Genomic DNA, 21,689 nt, shown 5'->3' on the forward strand with positions numbered 1-21,689 from the left:
TATCCAAACAATCCTTTATTACCAAAAGACAAACAATCTAATGCAATATGCAAAGAAATAACAGTTGTGCAAAAATATTTTAAGTTATAACTATATACAAAAAAACTTCAAGGCACAGTCAAAATTGTGCAGCAACAACCTTAGTTATGTAACATATTGCATTAAAAAAATATATATATTGAAATTTTCAGAAGCAACAGATCACAGCTTTTCTAAAAACTTTGTCATTATTGCCTCAAAGCCCTGCTGAGCAGACTTGAGTTGAGCGAGAGTCTCCTCATGGCGCTGCTGACTGGCTGCCTCTGAGTCTCGCAGGTACTGCAAGACGTCGTCTTCCACCCTTCCTCTTTTGAGAGGAGGCGTCGGTGTGGCAGTAGGTCTCGGTGTGTTTTCTCTTTTTAGTTTTCTAACTCTCCTGGATGACGCGCCGGCCGTGAGACTGCTGCAGTGTCCTACGACCTCTTGTTTGTGCACCTCTAGCCCATCCGATGTCCCAACAACAGGGAAGACCACGCCGTGTTGCCCTCCCATGAGTTCGTCCATTTCAGCATAAAACTGGAAACGCATAGCACTCGTCCCGGGACTTCTGTTATCTTCCTTGACTTTTTTGTAACCATCAACCAGTGTGTTCCATTTCCTGGCCACCTTCTTCGGGCAGAACAACTGTTTAAAATGGATGCCCAACTTGTCTGCTGTGTCCTTCCAGAGTTGCCTTTTATTGACCTTTTCAGATTTTAGCCGTTTATTTAAGTCATTCAGGGTTTTGGGGAGACCGTCGACTAATGTCTCGAGGTGCTGCTGCATCAGGTCAATAAGAAACAAAGTTTGGTACTTGCTGAACCCCATATTTGCTGGTACAGATGATGGGCTGGGCACTGGATATGTGTTGTCTATGTCTAAAACACATAAAGGTAGCAGGTTAGCATGCACAACATTAGAGAGATTATTGCTATTATTATTATTTGTATTTGTTTTAATCATAATGATTATTATTATTAACTGACCTGTAATGGTGCTGAACTCTCGCAATGAAACGTTCTTCTGGGGATCCACAGACGAGTTCATGTTCTGGTCAAGATGTACTGAAAAACAAAAACCAACCATTGTTAACACAGCCGTGATGAAGCTCTCTACTGTTCACATCCATATTACACTGTGGTCAAGTGAGCCATCTTTTGCAAAACCCCGGTCAAGCCAGCCGCCACTCGAAAAATGACACGCATCTATAGAAGTATTTAAGGTATGGGTGCTTCGAGCGCCCATAAAGGAGGAATGCAGCGGCATATTTTGAAAACTTGTTATTTAATATGAAATGAAAATAAAATAAAAATTGAATTACAACAATTGTAATAGCCCTTTACATTTTAAGATTGTTTTATTGAATAGTTTTGGGGATAATTCAAGTTGAGTTCTGCTCAAATTTCAAGCAGAGCTTTGATATTTTGGTCCTATTGAATATTTTATTTTGGAAAATCTGACAGGTGACAAATATCATTCAATGGATTCTTGTTACTCATGTCCCTGGCTGTGTTCATGAGAATTTTCAGCAGATTTTACTGTATAGACTTTGAGAAAACTAAAGGTAAGTTCTGCTCAAATTTCAATGAGAGCTTTGATATTTTGGTCCTATTCAATATTTTATTTTGGAAAATCTGACAGGTGACAAAGATCTTTCAATGGATTCTTGTTCCTCATGTCCCTGATTGTAATCCTGATAATTTTCAGGAGATTTTTACTGCATAGTTTCTTTTAAATAATTAAAGGTAAATTCTGCTCAAATTGCAGAGACACTCTGATATTTTAGTCATATTCAATATTTCATTTTGAAAAAGTCTATGACAGGTGACAAATATCATTCAATGGATTCTTGTTACTCATGTCCCTGGCTGTGCTCATGTGAATTTTCAGCAGATTTTACTGTATAGACTTTGAGAAAACTAAAGGTAAGTTCTGCTCAAATTTCAATGAGAGCTTTGATATTTTGGTTATATTCAATATTCTATTTTTGAAAAATCTGACAGGTGACAAAGACTTTCAATGGATTCTTGTTCCTCATGTGTTCAGCATATTTTACTGTATAGTTTTTGAGATAATTAACGGTAAAGTAATTCTTATTTTATTTTCATTTAATCATTTAATCAGCTCCAGTGTTAGTCATTGTCTTGTTAAAACAATACCAGCTGACAACAACGCATTACACGGTATTTTTTCGTAGGCCGCAGCAACATGTCCACAGATAGAAGATGGGCAGTAGCCTACGACTGATGATTACACACAAATAAGACAGAATTGCCAATAAACTGTGTATTACTACTACAGCTTCACTTACTGCTGATACACGGTGCTGCAAACTTATATTGTTGATCTCGCGGTTGTGCGGTTCTTCCGACTTTCCGAGTAATGCCACGTTCAATTTACCTCGGAAGTAACTGCTCCGACTTCAGGGGGCGTTCCAGTTGACACTTCCGACTGGTGCTGGTAACACGGAAATCCCGAGTTCAGATCCAATATAGCTGCTACGTGCATCGACAGGGATGTTAAAGCTGTAAATGTTGTGTTTATTAGCAGCTTGGTCGTCTTTTTTGTTTAATTAAATCGTTCACACCGATGGTGTTGTGTAAGTTCTCTCTGTGGGGGTGTTGTCATGTTATTTTCGGTCAGAAACAATCACGTAGTGTGTTGTTATTGTTTGGGAGTAGCTTGCAAAACAAAGGTATTCCCGGAGACGTCCATGTTGCTTGTCCGACTTGCAACTGGAACGGGTGTGTCGTAATTCCCAGTTCCGAGAAAAAATGGAACACAGCAGACAGACTGGTGATTGAAAACAGACCCAGAGGGGAAAAAAGACACACCTGCAGCGCAGACAAATTACTTTTAAATGCATTAGTTTTTATCATCGATCTGTAAAATACAATGCAGGTACGGATCAAATTAATTGCTGCATTCATTAAAGGTCAAATGCCAAATATCGGCCCCCACCCTTAATTTATTCTCTCTTTTCGGTCCCTTACTTCTTAATACTTTAGAACTGTTTTGCAGGCTAATGAGGCGTTTGTAATTTATTTCAATCTTTCTTTTAATGTTTATGTTATTTATTTATTTAAAGTGGGGACAGTGCACATGAATTAATATAAACACATAGACCTAAATATGCCAGACATTAGGCATATAGGCTCATTTCCATCAGTAGTCTCATGGCAAACTTGTTTTAGGCTACACACGTCTACAAAATTACTTATAATCACAATGACTAGAAAATACCAATGCTACAAATATTGACCAAAGAACAACCCTGACTGCACATTAGTTGACAGAGACACATTTATACAAGCATAAAGAGTGGCTGTGCGATTTTGTTTACAGCAAACCAGGATAAAGTGACCTTCAGAGTTAAAGTGCTGCTATGGGATGTCAAGTGCTGGAGTATTAAAGTGCAAAAGTGCTTGAGTATTGCACAAGATTATGAGGTACTGTAGGCTACAGATGTAAATTGCACATTTAACCCAGAGCCTGTAACTTAAAAGTGCAGGAGTGATTATATGTAATCTATACACTATAATCTATAATGTAATCTATAAACCTGCCACGGTTGATCTTTATCCACACTATGGCTTAACCTTTGTGTTTGATAGGCTACTTTAATGCAATTTTTTTTTTCTTGGTCTGCTTTTGTTATTTTTCCCCTGTCATTTTATTCACCAGGATCCCTATGCCCCTATTCTTTTGATCAATTTGTGTGGCATAATATGTACTTTCCATTTAATTGTATACTGTCATTTGATAAGTATTCTTTTTACCCGGATTGATCTCAAATAGTTTCAGGTGAGTTAATGGATTTCCTATTCCCACAAATCTAACAGTCCAAACGGCAATTGGACAAAATCGTTTTATTACTCTCTACTCAGTACCACTAACTAATCATTTAAATTAATTATGATTAAAAAAATATTAAGAGACTGTAACCTATAAGTTATACATTTTAACATTTCACATAAGTAAAGAATATCAGAGTTATGATATTATAGGTATTAGTAACACCACAAACACAATACACTACATTAAAATGTATCAGCCCCGTCAGCATTAAATACATACACCAACATAAAGACCTATACATGTTTTAATTGACAAAAGCATCAGTACAGCTTTCAAACATTTGCATAGTTTATATGTTTTCACTCACAATACATTAGTGGGTTTAGTATTAATAAGCTAAAAATATGGTTCTCCACTACTCGAAAAACATTTTCTATAAAGAAAAACACAAGAATCCAGCATACAGTTTAAAGTTTATAAAGTGCTAAATGCTTCCACATGTCTCCACTCTAAACTAAGACTTTAGACTTAACACATCCTACTTGTTTCATTGATAAGATTGCAGAAAGGCTGGGTAATACCGAGCTGAATTAACACAATGATTGTGTTAGCCAGTTCCCACAAACAACGATAGTAACGACTCCTAGTCCTCTATCAACAGTGCAACATAGAGACCTGAAGACCAGCCTGTGATCTGAAATGTGTTAATACTGTATAAAGTGCATCATGTGTCTGTTCTACAAGCTTTTGAGGAATGTGCAACTTCTGTTTATGGTTTTGGTGTTGGCAGGAAAGAAATAAACCCCAAAAACAGAACCCTTATTTTCTACTTCAACTGTAGTGGTATAAAAATTGTTTTTTTTTTTCATGAATGAATAATCACAATGTACTCCATGGAATTAATTAAAAACAGTTTTTATCGACCCTGTGGCACATAGTTACATATCTTTTTTTCTAAGCTAACTAGCTAACTGGCAAACTGGTTGGCTGTTTGTGTACTGCCCAATAGCCTACAGCTTTCCTCGACTCTTAGGAGTGAAGAAGCACCAGGCTACTTTGTAAAATAGTCCAACGGTTATGGGAAAACTTGCCTGTTTCTAGTAAAATGAGCTAGAGCAGTGGTGTACAATCCTTTATTAATGTGCGTTGTAACCATACATGCTACGATACCCTTCACAGTCTATACCTGTCATATACCAATTGTGCTTAATTTGATTTTAAGCTGATTTTTTATTTAACTGTAAACTTAGAAAAATTAGATATTCCATCAATATAATCAAACTGTTGGTTGTTAGGTAGGTATAATCAAGTGTTTTCTTCTAGCGGCAAGCTAACGTGAGCCATTTCTCCACTACTTTTAGCTAAATAGTTAAACTGTTTATCCATAGCTTTAAGCTAACTTTTTATTTTACAGTTTAATTTTAGAAAAACGGTTTCTGACGTGTATCCATTAGGCTTTCTCTTCATTTAAGCTCTTCAACTAATCATACACAACTTATAGACCGTGATTTCAGCTGATTATCCATAACTTTTGCGAACAATTTCAACTGTATCTAGCTAACGATTTCAATTCTGTTCAATTCTGCTTATCCCTAACTTTTAGCTCACCGTTTCTGCTGTTTATCAAGCCTTTTAATCTTACTGTCTCATCCTATTTTTTGAATGTTGTCCATTGAATTTCCATAACTTTGAACAATCTTTGTTAACTGCTTATCCCTGATCTTAATGCTAACAAATGTTGATCAAAAATGTAAGCTAACTGATCCAATTATTTATCAATATCTTTTAGCTAAACGTTTCAACTAATATTCCACCTCTTTAGGCCTACGAGTTCAACTATCTTTCCATATCCATAAGCGAACAATCTCAATAGTGTATCCATGTATGTATCCGCTAACTAACCTTTTCAACTCTTTATCCATTACTGCAGCTAACAGCCATTTATTTCATCTCTTTCAACTATACATCTACTACTCTTGACTAACAATTTATTTTCCAGTCAATTCCTTTTATTGATGACATTTCTTTTCATTAGCCTATATGGAGAAGTGTTTGAACATCACCAGACTGCTCACTAGATTTTACATAATTACATGGGCAGTGTTTAAGCGTTGCAGCCTATTCGTTGGTGGATTTTCCTTTTATATAAATATATTTAATTTCCTTTACTTTTTTTCAAACAAGGTAAACTAGAATCTTCCCATGTACCCACTGGAAGTAACAGAGTTGACCCCCAGGTTACAGGTACCTCTTGGTCGGGAATCACAAAGGTACAAAAAGAGAAATCAATAAACTGGTAGACTGCTCCTCGAAAGAAGTTGCCTCCATGCTGGGACCTCATGTCTAGTGAATGAAACAGATCAACTATCTCCTAGTTTCTTCAATGATTGTGTCACTCTCCCAGTCAGCCATCATAGAGGCCGAGGCTGATGTAGACCTGCTGTTCCCGGGCTCAATGCAGGACTATGTGTTGCCTTTGAGGGACTCCAGTTCCCCAGAGAAGCCTGGACGGCCTTACGGTGAGTCAGTCTGTGCGTGATGGAAAATCCGGCATTTCCCTCCAGCTGAGACAAAACCACAAGCACCTGTCTGAGAGAGAGAGATGAAGCCTCATTCAAATGTACAAAGAGGTATAAAATGTACTGCTGCTGTATTGTGTCTTTGCAATTTACTATTTTTTTTTTTTTACGTTTTTCTTACCGTCAACAAAGCCAACCCTTAATGTATCTACTGACAAGTCTTTTGTGTTGTAAGTGCCTGATAAAATGTGTTCCTCTTTACCATATAGCTCAATTGTTATACTATAGAGCTAAAAACACACAGTATACTGAACTTGTATGCTGGGGATTGCTTTTGTAATTTGGTTATGTTGGGTAGTTTTGTTTTACTGAATTTTGGGGCCTGTTTTGTTAACTGTTTTGTTGTTTGCAAGATCTCCTTCCTATGGTAAGAATCACACATTTTTAGTAAACTGTTGCTGGAAAACGTTTTTTTATTTTCTGTTTTGTTCATATCTTAAACCATTATTGATTATTCATTAGTTGTTTTGCTTTTTAGTCTGATTGATTAATGAGATGTTGTGAGCAGTGAGGTGTTCTTTCAGTAAACCTGTGCAGAGGAGGGATGCTGTCGATGGCTTTGAGGCTGCTGCGTGTCGACACCACATTGAAGCTGTCGCTACAGTCGCAGGACACGTGGAGGTGATGTCTGGGGTGTCGGTTTTCCACCATGACAATGAGCCCTGCCCAGCCGTGTGTCAGATAGTAACAGGTCATTCCTTCACGACCCTGAAACGAGAAAATGCAAAAAGTCCTTATACCAAACTCTTTTTTTCTTCAGGATAAGTATGCATGGTTTAACAAATTAATAACTGAAGGCAGAATTACCTCATGCCTTTCTCCTTTGGTTTCTGTCAGCTGGATGATGGCGTCGGCGATGGTGGTGTTGGAGGCCGTTATCTGCTCCACCATCACCAGTCTGGAGCTGTAGACTGCCAGCATGTAGCCGGGCTCCTCTGATCTGCTGCAGCTCGCTGTAAACAGGGAAACAGTTATTGGCTCATTAACAGATGAACATAATGGACTGCAAATTAATTTTAGCATAGGGTCAGTTTGACAAAAAGAAACAAAGGAAAAAAAAAAAAAAAAAGTAAACAATGTTGTGCCAAAAAAAAACACTGCACACAGTTTTTCAATGCTAGCAAAGCAGGGCAAATTTTGTGAGAGGACACCCAGGTAAACATAAGTCTGAGAATGACACCAGTCATCACACATTTTGTTGTTTCATGTTGTAGTGTCACTTTCAATTGCTTCCTCTTTCAAAGTGGCTTGTTAGTTTGTTGTCACACACTGACGTTGCTATTCTGTATTTTTTGCAACCAATGTTAGAGATAAACTCTGAAAACATAGTTTTAGTAAAGAGTGATACATGTTGATATGTATGGTGCAGGCTGGGGGGGGGGGCTGAAAATACTTTAATTTGCCAAAGAAGGGCCCGGCAGAAAAAGTTTGGGAACAACTGCACTCAATTACAAATGCTTTTGATCACCTGTGATCTCTTGCATTGTTTAACTTGCAGCCTTTTGTGGCTGAATAATTATAGACAGTTAATGCTGGGTAAGTCTTTGTAAATAAGACAGTTAATGCTGGGTAAGTCTTTGTAAATAAGACAGTTAATGCTGGGTAAGTCTTTGTAAATAAGACAGTTAATGCTGGGTAAAAGTCTTTTGTAAATAAGACAGTTAAAGTTAGATTCAAGTCTTCCTTCGACACAAAGGAATTGGTCTTATAAACACAGAACTTTCATTGCAAGATGGGTGTTAATGATATGTAGAAACCAAACGTAAACTTAATGAAACATGAGACATTTAAGTTACACGATGTAACTCATAAAGTTTGAGTCGGATTGTTTCATAATTTTTTTTTTTTACTTAATTCTTTCTGCTCTTTCTGCCTAACTAGTGATCATCAAAGTATTCAAAAGACTGCATGATATTTAGAAGCACTTGTTGTTCACAGACGTTTACAGTAGGGTTTTCACTTACATTTAAATGTGGCCTTTAGAGCAGGGGTTCCCAAACTTTTCAGCTTGCGACCCCCATTATGACGGTGATAGATACTTGGGACCCCACATTTGACGCACTAGGTCAAAACACTGGCATTAAAACAGCACACAATAGCCCAAACACCATCATATTACTTTTGTAATTTATTGTAAGAAACTACTTTTTTTACCTACTGTATTTTCAAATGAATGGGTGAAATATCCAATTTTAAACCATTTTCCATTTTTATATGTTTTTGAAAGGAATCTCGCGACCCCCCTAACAGTGTTCCGTGACCCCCCAGTGGGCCGCGACCCCCACTTTGGGAACCACTGCTTTAGAGTGTACACTGCAGACAGCTTTAAAAGTTTGAAGTTGAATTATTTTGATGCAGATTCTTTAAACAAAGTAAAAAGTTGAGAAAAAGTCTGCTGTTTGAGTTCTTACTTGTCTCCTCTGTGTCCTCTGTGTGCCAGTGGTTAAAAGCGCAGCAGAGCACAGCGTACTCGCCTGGCTCCAGCATGACATCGCAGCCAACAAACCTCCTAACAGAGCGCCGGCTGTGAGCCAGCAGACGACCAAGCGACACGACACCAGAGCTGTCATAGGAGACTCGAAACACTAACACGCACAAATCCAAGAGGTGGCTCTCTGCTGTGTCCCATCGCCTGAGGAACAGATAAGGATGTTTTACATGGATCAGCCTGCACACATTACTTTCTAATTCATATATTTTGCAAGTTAAATTACAAAGCATAAATGTGACAGCAAATAAGATCAAATGTCAAGTGAAATTGAATGGTTAATAAGATCATGCGATTTGTTTTGCTTGTGATTATACTTAACATGGAGAGAGAAAGAGAGGTAACTTTTGTAGTCTGAATGATATGACTTGAGATATATTGACCTTCAGCCTGTGAAAGTAAATGTGCAGTTAGAGGTTATTTGGGCTACGTTGTTGGCTGTTGTTAAAAGGATTTATCAGAGGGCGGTACACCAGGGTGTCATCAGCATAATGGTGAAATAAGTATAAATGAAGGAAGATCACTGAGCCAAGTAAAGAGCCTTGTTGGACACCACATGAGATGGGAGGTTGAACTTTATATTGAGTTGTTGCAATCAAAAATTAATCTGAGTGTGTTTTATAATTTATTTGCTGAGATTTCTCTAAGGCTGAAGGATACGTTGAAGAAAAACATCTCTAAACTATCTCCACCAACATCAGAGATGTGCAGGAGCAAAACAAGCAGTCCAAACTGACCACACATTTATTTAAAGATTCACAGAGTTGGACTATGGGAGTGTTCCCACCTGCTGCCCTGCTGGAATAGAGCCAACTCCACCGCCGTTCTCTCCAGCACTGTGATGGAAACAACTGTCACCGGGACGTCAGCTCCACGGGGAAAAACACCCGGCACTCGAACCTCCTGCCAGTCTGAGTGAATCTTACAGATATCCACTGAGTCAAAGTACCTGCCATGGTCAAAGACACACTCAAAGACACTCAACATGTGACTACAGTAGCCTACGGTTATTTTTATCCTCGTAAAGTTAAGATAAATCTTGGTTGTGGAAGTTAGTGTTCGAAGTAAATAATTATAATTTTTGCCACAGTTTAAACCATAAATTTAAAATAAATGAATAAAAAGATCACAGTCCAGCCTACAACCACATAAGCTTGCCTCTACGAGCTGATGTACCTGATGAAGTCCCAAAAGTCCATCCAGAAGAGGCCATCTTCTGCCCGCTGGGCGCATAGCTCCCTCTTCAGATGTGGAGGCCAATTTGGCCAGTCGTCTGCCCAGGGCCCAGTCCAGGAGAAGCGACCCCACGGGTTTCTCAGCTGCAGTAACCTGAAACAGGAAGCAGATCTAAGATGCTTCAAGTTCAATTTCTCTGCATTTTGAGAGTTTTAAATGTGGTGTCTGTGGCAACACTCCCAAACTGGTAGGGCTGGATTTTCTTTTTTTCCAGCAGTTAGATTGGTTTGAACGAGCTGGACTGTAAGCAACCAGAGAAACCAAGTAGCCTACGGCCACCAGACGTATGGTGGAGATTTGAGTTGGAAATGTCTCATATGCCCAAGGTCCAAACAGACATTTGGCAAAAGCTTTGAGCTTTGGCTATTCAAAGCCATAACAGACTAAAAGCAAAAGAAATGCAAGCTGGCAAACTAGCCCAGTTTAATCGTCAACTAAAACTGCTTGCTTTTGCCACAGACTCTCAGACTCTCAAGAGCAAGAGACCTTATTTAACCACACACAGCAATCTCAATGTTCTCTTTACACAAACCAGACTGCACTGTCATTAATTATTACTTTACCAGCAAAACAAAAGTGAATTTCTGTATGTTGCAGACCACTCAGATCAAAATCTGAGTCTTTTAGTGGAAAAAAGAGCCCTTTGAGTGTGCATACTTAGATTGAGCGCACTTGCCCCCAAGGATTATGTTGAAACCATTGCATTAGTCTAAATAGGCTGAAGCTTTAAAAAATACAGAGGTAAGTTATTCGTTAACATGCATAAATCAAGTTAGTTCCACTATGTAAAAAAGAGGACGGAGCATCAGGCCGGCAGGGGAAACTCCAGGTGAAGTGTGAGTGAAACATTCGGCTGTTTGTGTTCCCGCATACATCTCCTGCTTAAAATATCAGGAGTTCTTTAGAAGTTTTGTGCAAGTGTGAAAGCCCTATATGTCAAAACCTACGTCTTCAGTGCTTGTTCTTAGCTGTGTCAGTATAATAAATCAGGAACAAACTACCAGCAAGTGTACGGACGTTGAATTTGGATGAAGAATTACTTAATCAGAAATGTGCTTACCTGTGACCATCTACATCTCTCACATCAAGGACGGAATAAGCATGTCTCGGTCGTAAACCCAGTGACTCATATTCTGAGTCATCCACCTTCATGTTACCACCTCCACAAGACGCCCCCATCAGAAAACTAGGAACACACACACAGAAAAACTCCATTAAGGATTAATTCTTGCAAGTGAGTCACAGATTTAAATTTAAGATTGCATCCTTTCACTCACCCTGCTTCCTTTGAGCTTAGCATTTTTGCCCAGATGAGGTCTGTGTCGATGGGTTCTTCTTTGGGGTTGGTGGCACTAACCTGGAGGGCCAGCGACTCGCAGGGGGCCCCTGTCAGCGTGGACAGGCCCTCAATGGCTCGACCTGCCTGCAAAGCAAAGTAGGAACCATGCAGCTTTGCCAAAGCTTTTTCAATCAGGGCCACCCAGAGCTGCTTCCGCTGGGCCTGAGGAATTACGTGAGGAAAGATAAGAGGAATTTATAGTCGAGTAATTATCTCCTTTAGCACAGCTTTAAAATCCTGTCAGGGGATGGCAGGGAAACACCAGCCTGCAGATTGAATATTAATACTTGCCTCTACACAAGATTCTGCTGAAAAATAGATATATCTACTTGATTCATTAGCTCAATAAACATTTCTCCAATGAGTTTATGTTTCTATTGCTGCTACAATAAGATACAGAGAATTTAGATGCCACTTTCTAACATAGCTAGCATTAGCTTTAGTAAACATCCACCTCTGACTCCAAAAAACAACAAAAATGGTCACAGCCAAAGTAGTTACCAAACAATTTTTAAAGGTTTTATTCAAATTTTGGGGGGTTTTATTCCTCAGTCATGATTCTCAACTGGTGGGTTGGGACTCCAAAGTAGGTCGCAAAGTGGTTTTTAGTGGGCCCATTCTTCATGGTGTCTCACAGGACTAAAAAAAAGTTGTGTCAAAAAGTCTATGATGCACTTTTAAAGAATATGTTTGGTAGGGTTTATTCATATTCAGTAGGGGACACTTGGTGGTGGTGATGCACCTTAATGCTGGTCATCTGACAATAAACAACATAAGTACAAACAAGCATACAAACATTTTGTTTAAAGCCTTTTTTCACTCGTCAAATGTGGCTATACCCACACGATATCTTCAAACTGAATGTTTGCAGTTGAATGTTTGACCTGAGAGAAGAGGAGGTGTCCATTCTCGTCACAGGGCAGCATGTCGTCCACCAGCACGGTCGTCCACGAGCCGTCTTTGCACAGACGTACCTGATAGGCTCCTTCGGCACACAGCCAGCGAGTCACCATCACCTTCTCCACCAGCTCGGGACGTTCAGCCAAGACTGCCAAGGCACTCAGGAACCTGCTCTCCAAAACAGCCAGCCAGGAAGGTGTTTGAACTTAAAAGATATGTTCATTCAACATTTTAGGTATAACTCATTAAACATTTGAATGAACACATATGATCTCAACCTCTCTGAAAACATTCTGTGGGGATCAATTACTCAAATCAAAAGAAACAGAAAAGATTGCAGTGTGTCTGATAATGATTTTAATACCTGGCCCTTCTAGAGGCTTCCTGAAAACGACATAAGCATAAAGGTGTAATATGTAGTATTTTACACTAAAAAATCTAATGGGAAAATTGCAGCTACACGGCAGAAAAGTAGATTTTTGTTTTGTGGGCTGTAATTTGAGTTTTTGCATGTTAAACATAAAGAATATTCTGAGTGTGACACAATTTTAAAGCAGGCTATTCAGTTTTGGTCATCACTTAATTGTTATTTTTTTAAAACTTTTTTTAACACTGTTTTGCTCTCTAATAGGTCAGGTTGGAGTTGGCTTACCAGCAATTACCCAGAAGTCCCTGAAGGATGTCGGAGGGGCGAAGCGTGCGGAATACAGACCATTTAACGGCACGGTCTTTCAGGTGGCAGCAGTTGATTTCTTGAGGTCGAAGCCACTTTTTGACACGATGTTGGACGCTATCGTCCGCTGGGAAGCCGACGGACTTTGAACCAGGCGGGAAGCTGTCATCCACAAATGTCACAGAGTTCTGGGAATATGACGGAGACAAGTAAACCTCAAGGGCATAGGACTGTGGAAGTATGACAGATAGCTGCCAAGCCTCAAAACAATGGACAATCACTTGTGTGCATACAGCCTCATGTAGCTGTGTTTTTTTTTACAGTCAGGCTAGAGTTTATGACAGTTTTTTTTATTTTCGGGCTTTTATGCTTTAGAGCATAGGTTCTCAACTGGTGGGTTGCTACCCAAAAGTGGGTCACAAAGTGTTTTTTGGTGGGTCCGTCCTCTATGATGTCTGCCGGGGACAATGTTGTGGATGTTTTTATCTTCACATCACACTTGTTTAAGTGACAGAAAAGGACCCTAATTGTTTCAAAAACATTAATGATGTCATAAATCCTGCAGCTATGTTGAGGTGTTAAACTCTTTAGACTTTACTTTATTGTCCCCAAGGGGAAATTCTTTTCCACTTCACAGTACAGTTATGGACAGCACGCCGACAGATAATCACAGATGGACAGACACAACAAGATAACATGCAGACAAATATATAGACAGAGTGGGACTGGGGTGTTTTCATTTTGGCCTTTTGTTGAGGGCTGCTATGGCTGCAGGCACCAGGCTGGGTGCTCACAGAGACTTCCTTTGTCAGCAGACATGAAGTGAAGTTAAAGTACAGTATTTTGTCAGTTAGAAGCTGTAACTTATCATAAGTTGTGGACAAACCTCTCTGCAGAAGCTGACAATGTTCTCCCACAGCTCCTTGGCCTCTCCTTCATCACTCTGCCGCAGCGCCTCCACAAGCATGCTCTCTTTCCTCTTGGTGGACGGAGCTGGTCTGAGCTGCTGCGGGGTGTGGCAGGCCAGGCAGTGCTTGGCTTTCACCTTGTTAATGAGAGTGCACGCTGGACACGCCCACTCCTCTGTCCTGTTAATATCAGGGACCGCACATGGCGGGAACACCGCAGAGGCGTCTGACGCGGGCGACATCTCCTCCGTCAGGACGCTGAGCCGCCTCCCGGGCTGCAGCTCTGGTGGCGCAGAGAGATGGGAAACAGCGAGGGATGACGGAGAGGGACTTATGTTGGTGAGGCTGACCTCAGAGGGTGGAACCTCTCTGCGGCTGCAGGGAACAGGATTGTTATGACCTGAAGATGCTGCACTGAGTTCTGAGGAGCCTGAAGCCTCCACAGGTAAACACTCTCCTCGGGTAGAGATGGAGAGGGAGAGTGCCCCCGCTAAAGGTTCTGGTTGTTGTACTCCTGTTTTATCGCTGACTTCAGGGATGAGCAAGGCGTCTGCAGGGATCTGGGGGAGAGAAAGTTTGCGTGGTCCACCACAGGCAGAGCAGGACATGGAGGCCGGGGTGTTCTGCAGAGTGCACCTCCGACAGTCCCACACAAGGCTGTTTTTAACGTCATCATCGGTGGACGGAGGTCTCAGGGGGCCAGAGCAGCTACTGGAGCGCTGAGGTCGAGGGGGCAGGTCTTCAGACGAGCCCCGTTGTCTGTTTTGGGGTTCTGTGTAGCCGCATAGTGAGCAGGCCAGAGTACCGGGGGGATTTGTGAGCGTGCAGCCCGGGCAGGACCAGCGTCTGTCCTGCTTGCTGGTCGTCTGCCACATCCAGCGGGTGTCTTCTTTCCGCCGGGGGGCTTCACAGATGGAGCAGCGAGGGGCACCAGCTGCATTGAGGAAAGTACAGCAACCACAGGCCCACTGGCTCCTCTGCAGGGGCATGGAACCAGAGGAGAAACTGGAGGGAAAACAAGGGAGCTCAAAATCACAATTTGGATTCAAAATACTTCTTATTACAGTATGTGATATTTGATCATATTCCCTCATTTCTGTTTCCAGTGTTATTATTTTAAACCAATTGCTTATTTTTAACGTAGCAGATAAGCAGATAATTAAAGAATAGATAAAAATGTACCGGTAAACAAACAGACTAACTAATTGAGGCAATAGAAGAGAATCAACTCCAATGATCTGCATGTAAAATTGCAATTTTGTCAAAGGAGTCTGGTGCCTTTAAAGGAACACTTTACACATAAATACAGCAAAAACAAGTATATCCTCTGTAAATGTCTCTCTGAGTCATGACTGTCTACAATGAGTGAGAAGCCTGAGTCCCAGCTGTACCGTTGTCAGAGCTGAGTTTACATCGTGTTTACATGGACGGGACGGCCTTGCGTATAAAGCTGTTTTAGTCAAGGACAAGAGAAAAGACGAATAACATACACTACTCACTGCTTACTTGGATGTCATGTAAGTTGCTAAAGCAACTCAATGGTTTCATTCTAAAACTTTCTGTACCCGTTTTTTTTCCATTGCATTTGGATTATACAACATTTAAAAATATATTGAAATATACTGAAATCACCCATTCAGAAAGAACAATTAAAGGACGCTTTCTCCCTTTTTGTTTTTTAAGTCTGTTTTAAGTCGGTCACATTGACTGACAAAACATCTCTCACAAACATTTCCAGTAACATAAAACAGAACTATCTTCAGCTGGTCTGGTGGAGCTCTGGAATCCCAGTGGAAGAATGGGAGGAAAAATGCTGAGAAGACGAGGGAAAAATCCAAATATAAACTTGCATTGTTTCATACCCTGAGGTGGCTGCGAGAAGGAAATTAAAATGCATGAATATGGAAATGAAAGAAAAACTGCACCAACGTAAGAGTGTTCTTCTGCTGGTCCCTCAGAAACAGATCATACAATATTGATGATTTGGTTCCATCTGCGGGTATTAATCATTTTGGCCTTTTCAGTCAGATTATTTAACAGTGATCGCAGGGTTCAGTCCCGCCTCACACTCTGAATGTGGTTGATAAACACTGTTAAAGCGCCAACACTCGTGTACCGCATTGTGCTCTGAGGCCTGGACTGGAAGACAGACCTAGATTATCTATGTGTTGGCATCCAGGGAGAAATTTAGACCCCGGGAGCCAGTGGGACATCTGTGCTGAGGCTGTCCCACATTCTCTAAGTAGCTTTGGCTCGAAGCCTGAAACTTCCAGCCGAGCACAACCTGGACGGGTTACTGCAGAGCAAACTCTACAAGAGCTCACTGACAACTTCTATCCCAAACTAATAAAGCAGAAATACTCTTTTTTTTTTTCCCTCCGGTTTTTGCTCCCCAGTAAAATGTTCGTATAACGTGGCCTCTTAATTGTAGGGCCCAAACAATCCACCAGAGGCAGCCCGGCCCTCCTCCTACTTTTCCTTCCTTCTGCAGTTCTCCTGCTGTGTGGGGTCTGATTTAGGGTCCTTCTCAAAGCAGCAGAGCTTGGGTTGAATGACAACACCAAAGTGGAAGTGCAAAAAAACTGCAGTTCCTCTAGAGGCCACTCAGGGCTGGCTGTAAAAGCGAGTCGATCCACAAATAGGCTCCAAATAAAAAGGAGAAAAAAAACATCTTTAAAGTAGAAATAAACACGTTTACAGTAAGAAAAAAGAAAAAGAGTATGATCTCTACAACTTATTGTTCTGTTCATGACAACTGTACAGTGTCTACATTTTTAGATATAACATCAAGTGAAGCCTAAAGTTATGCATAATTAGAATCAGGGTTGCTTTGAGTGACAGCGTGATATTGACGGCTGAGGAGCATGATTACAGCAATAGAGGAGGAGGGAGGGGCAGGGATTGCACATCTGGGGGCACCATTGGCCTAGTGGTTAGTTAGTGCAGAAGCTGCAGTCCTCGATGTGGCTCCTTTCCTCTGTGTAGTTCCCCATTCTCTCTCTCTCTCTCTCACCAGCTTCCGCCTCTATCCACTGTCCTGTCTCTCCAATGAAGTCATAAAAGCCCCCAAAACAAATTTTGAAAAAAAAAATTCACACATTTATGACAGAAACACCTCTTTGATGATTTTGTACACATGTGGTTAAAGCTGGGGATGTGATTAAAGCAGCACAGATGCTACTGAATGATCAAAAAGTACCGCAGGAATATTTTGAAATAATACAGAATCTTTGTGTCTATAATTCTCTCTGATCTTCCACATCCCCTCGTTTCTACGTGTTGTTTCCCCTCCTGCTTTTTGACAACCATAAGTGTAGTATAGAACTGAGTACTTCAGGTATCCAATATAGAGAATATTAAAGATTCAAAACTGACTCAAGGGCAGTACAGAGAGGAGGTGCAAGGACAAAGCTGCCTGCTACTTCAGCACCATGGACAGCGTCATGTTTAATATAAAGCCTTGTGGCACTAGGCTTTGAAGGCATTAGTTCTGAGTGCAGTGATGTTTTTCTAACCTGTTCAAGATTCAGAAATCAAGCTCATTTACCATCCTGCTGTCACTTTTTTTGGCTCGTCTTCCCCCCTGGATTAAGTTTTGAAGATATAGTTTTGATTTGTAAAGTGCTGTGGATTCATTAGAAAAAAAAAGCTCCAAAATCACAGCTGACATTTGAAGTTTCTTTTCCAGAAGTTCAAAGCTTGTTATATCCGACTCTCTCTGACTTTCTGATCTTATACTTAAGTCGCACTTTCATTTCTCCTCCTTTTAGATGTTACTGCAGCTCTAATACGCATCAAACTAAATACAATCAATGTCTTCTGTAGACCCAAATTCCCTCTTTTGAGTTTCCAGACAGTCGTCTACCTTTCAGTCATTAGGGGTTTCCCTCCTGGTTGTGTTACACTTCCTGTTAGGGAGTAACTCGACTCTGGTGGAGTTTGGGACGGTGGAGCAGGCAGAGGAGAATCTCACTGGACAGACTGAACGCAGCACATTAGACAGAGATACAGTAATAATTCATAAGTGGAGATTTATACCAAACTGGAGAGGCTGTGGTTTACTTTATATCGACCAATTCATGAAAAATTCATGAGCACACAGTCCAGGCTGAGAAGTGTAGAATATCAATTAAACAACTGCCCCAGCCAGTCATCACTTTTAAGGAGCAATGTGTGGAGCAGTGTGTGGTGTTAAAACAATAATGAATCAGCATCATGTAAACTGTGTTAGTGGAACAAGACCAAAGAAGGGGGGGGAGGCGGAGACAAGACCAAGACCATAAATATGACAGAAAAATGATCCTCTTGTGTTTAGCAGGAGTGTCCCTCACCTAGACCGTAACACCAGGAAGGTTGCAAACGTATCCGGGGAACCGAGGACAAAAAATCCTTTCGATTCCAAGACGAGACAAAGACCCAATTTCGAGTACTACAACACAACCCCAGACTACCCCATCTACACTTCTCTCTCCAGGGTGATATTCTAAACTGTGAGTTTTAGAAGTGTTTCATTTCTTTACTGCTCGCTGCTGATTGGTCCGTCAGGTGTATCTCGGCTCTTACCTGCGTTCTCTGTGTCTGCCCGGTCTGGGAAGCTGCCGAGGCAGAGAGATGCTCTGGCTGCTCCTCAGACAGCCCATGATGGGTGAGGGGGGCAGGGCTGCACCCCGGGGCGCGTCACCTTCAGTCTCCTCAACGAGCGAGGAGGTGGAACCTCCCATGATGCTGCTGGCTCAGGTGGAACGACCCTGGAAGAGGACATCTCAAAATGTGACTTTATTTTCCTCAAAATGTCAACTTTGGTCTAAAGAATTGATCAATTTGGTCTTGACATTTTCACATTCCAGACATTTCTAATATATTCTGCAAATTTTGATCTTATTCTTGACACTAAACCTTTAATCTTAATATTTCAGCTTTCCTCTGAACAGCGATCATTTAAGATAATTTGACTTTATTTCAGACAGTTACTCTTCCATCCTTCTTAACGGGAATATACAGAGAATTCAACTTTATTCTCGATCATCTGACATTTCAAGACTTCAACTTCATTTCCAACATTTGGACTTTAATGGTAACAGTTCGGACTTCATCTTTACACTTACTGTGTAATCTTTACATTCCAACTTTGCTCTTTACTGTTGATATCTCCTCCATGTAGAATAAATCTTCCTTTCTGGTCTGATACTTATACTGAAGGTTTGAGTTGATTCTCTGCATTAAAACAACAATAAAAAAAAATCTCCCCCTTTCATTTCTCTCCGTATACCTTGCAGTAAGTCTCTTCTGTGGTGTCAGACCCTGCACAGACTGTTAAACTGACTCAGAGAGGGTTCACTCAGATGTCATCTACTGCTTTGTTCGGTGTCTGCTTGCTTCAGCTCCCTGCCGGCTCTCTCCACACTTATGTCCTTGAACAAGGACTTCAAATCTATGTGAGCTCCATCCTTACATACAGACACAGAGCACATTGTGATGAGATGTCCTTGAGCTGAAACAAAACAAAACACTACTTGTGTCCTTTAAATCAAAATTATATATCTGACAATTCGTCTCCTTCTTTGTCTGGTTTGTCTGGCTGCCTTACCTCAGCATCTAAACTTAGAAATAATCAATAGATAAGAAAATGAAACTTAAAGCATTAAAACTGAATCACTGCACTGTGTTTGGTTTGCATTCTGGAGGAAAGCCTGCATCCTCCGTTTTCATTCTGCAGATTCCTCCCTGCTGGTATGCTGAAGTTGACATAGACTTAGGGTAACCTGGTGCACCTGCAGTGTACAGCTGGTGGCTGACTCACAAACTGCAGAGCAGCACGAGGACACCGACGCAGACAGCACGTGTTAACGGCCGCACTCACCTAACTGCGGAGCGGACGCGCAGTGCGAGAAGCCGGGGCGGACTGTTCCTGGCAGCCGTCTGAGAGCTCCATGCATCCTCTTTCATTGAAGCACCGATGTGCACCGTCACCAGCACGAGCTACCCCCCCCCACCTCCCTCCCCTGACAAAACTGTCAAGGTGCAGTGAATACAAACACACTTCCGGTAGGGACATTCAAAATAAAACTGCTTTTGATTGATATGTGGTCCAACGGGAAACCAATTTGAAAACAATGAACTCTTTCACACTGAGCAAATAAGTTGTTCCAAAACGCGGTTTTAAAATCAATCAAATGCTATGATAACAACGCAAAAAATATAAGGATCACAGACTGCTGCTGGTTCAACATAACAAGGAAATCGAAGCCACCACCCAGAGAAATTGTGAATAACACTTTTGATCAACTCATTTTGCAGACTTAAGCGTCTTTTAAACTTTTCATTAAGGACTGTTGACAATATTTTGTTCAAGGTGTTCCCCATCTGACATTTTATCTGCTTGTAGGTGTAGGTGCTTTTAGATAATTAAAAAAAGATTATGAAATAGATGATTAAAATAGTCTTGTGATTTAAGATGCAGTCCTCAGGCAGTTTATGAAAACCTATAGAAATAGTTGTACAGGTCAATGAAACGAAGGAAGTTGTTGATTGTAAGAAACCTCAGGATGTGGCACAATAGAACTTTTTTAAATGTCAAGAGAGATTATCTACTATAACTTTCAGGGCTAAAAAAAAAAGAGAGTAAATAAAGAACTTGTGGGAATTAGTCTGATTTTAATGTGAGGTAAGCCTAAAGCTGTTTCAGTTATTTTTATTGTAAATTAATTATTGATGTCGGTGGAATTTTTCATTCATAGATCTAACAAAAAAAACCTTAAAGACAATAAAATATGGCCGTAAACAGTTCTTACAGGGTATATTAGTCTCATTACAGTACTGTACAGCAGGAGCACAGCTGCCACACAGGCAGTTAACTCTGGGTTTAAACCCCAGAAGGGAAGGGGCTTCCCCATGAAGAGCATTCTGCACATTTCCCACTGGAGTGTCAGTCATGATTCTAAACGTCCTTAATGTACCAGAAAGTACATTTACCCATTAAGGCTAACACCGCTGCACAGACAGTTCTGACTCCCATCTGGGGCCTCACGGTGTGGAGATAGGGTGTTACAGCTTTCTCCCACTGGAGAATCAACTCACTTTACGTAGAGGAAAGTTAAAAAAAAACAACCTTTACAGGCAAACAATGCAAGGTGGCATGTCAGTTTGAGGGTTAGCACTGACGCCTCTCAGCTAGTGGGTTTAGGATCTGAACTCCAGTAGGGGTGTTCCTATGTGGAGCTAGGGTGTTACGGCTTTCTGCCACTTCAGCCTGGACCGCGGTTTTGACTTTCTCTACTATTGTATAATGGAAAAAACATTAACCCTAAAAAAAGCACAGTGAGAAAGGGGGTTGGGACTTCCGCCTTACAATGTAAAGATTTAGGGTTTGAATCCAGGGGAGAGAAAGGGGGTAAGTGCAAGGAATAATTTAAGGGATAATATACAGTATATGTTTGCTTGATCACAAAGTATTTTGTTTTAGTATTATTTCATCCCAGACTCTTTTATTAACAATGTAAAGTAGGCATTCACTGACCAGTGGTGAATATTCTGTGCCGTTCTGTCACTTTTCAGACATCACTTTGAGTGAATGGGATTTGTTCATGTTCATCGAGAAAATTAGAGGAACAATCACGTTGTAGTAACACTGAAAGTTTCTCTTTAATGTAATTATAAACTTCACTGTAAAGCATCCGGATACAGGCTTAGAAAAACAGCCTCTTCCAGTAAGAGCATGCCTTAAAAAAACCTTTAAATTTCATACTTATAA

General features: G+C 40.8%; 2 protein-coding genes across 2 annotated transcripts; both read right to left on the minus strand.

Annotated features, from left to right (window-relative positions):
* Positions 1–2,721, minus strand: LOC132953877 (uncharacterized). Its single transcript, XM_061026228.1, has 3 exons — positions 2,330–2,721; positions 1,005–1,082; positions 1–896 (listed from the first exon to the last, which is right to left on the minus strand). Exons 2-3 carry the CDS (start codon positions 1,063–1,065, stop codon positions 202–204), a joined length of 756 nt encoding a protein of 251 aa, XP_060882211.1. The 5' UTR covers positions 1,066–1,082; positions 2,330–2,721; the 3' UTR covers positions 1–201.
* A 3,023-nt stretch (positions 2,722–5,744) lies between these two features.
* LOC132954559 (calpain-15-like) lies at positions 5,745–18,682 on the minus strand. Its single transcript, XM_061027142.1, has 12 exons — positions 18,503–18,682; positions 13,918–14,944; positions 13,011–13,219; positions 12,343–12,526; positions 11,397–11,620; positions 11,180–11,305; positions 10,060–10,212; positions 9,671–9,832; positions 8,807–9,027; positions 7,203–7,348; positions 6,925–7,103; positions 5,745–6,405 (listed from the first exon to the last, which is right to left on the minus strand). Exons 1-12 carry the CDS (start codon positions 18,658–18,660, stop codon positions 6,228–6,230), a joined length of 2,967 nt encoding a protein of 988 aa, XP_060883125.1. The 5' UTR covers positions 18,661–18,682; the 3' UTR covers positions 5,745–6,227.
* Between the last annotated feature and the right edge of the window lie 3,007 nt (positions 18,683–21,689).

This window comes from Labrus mixtus, chromosome 20 (genome assembly GCF_963584025.1).
Source record: "Labrus mixtus chromosome 20, fLabMix1.1, whole genome shotgun sequence".
Lineage (NCBI taxonomy): Eukaryota > Metazoa > Chordata > Actinopteri > Labriformes > Labridae > Labrus > Labrus mixtus.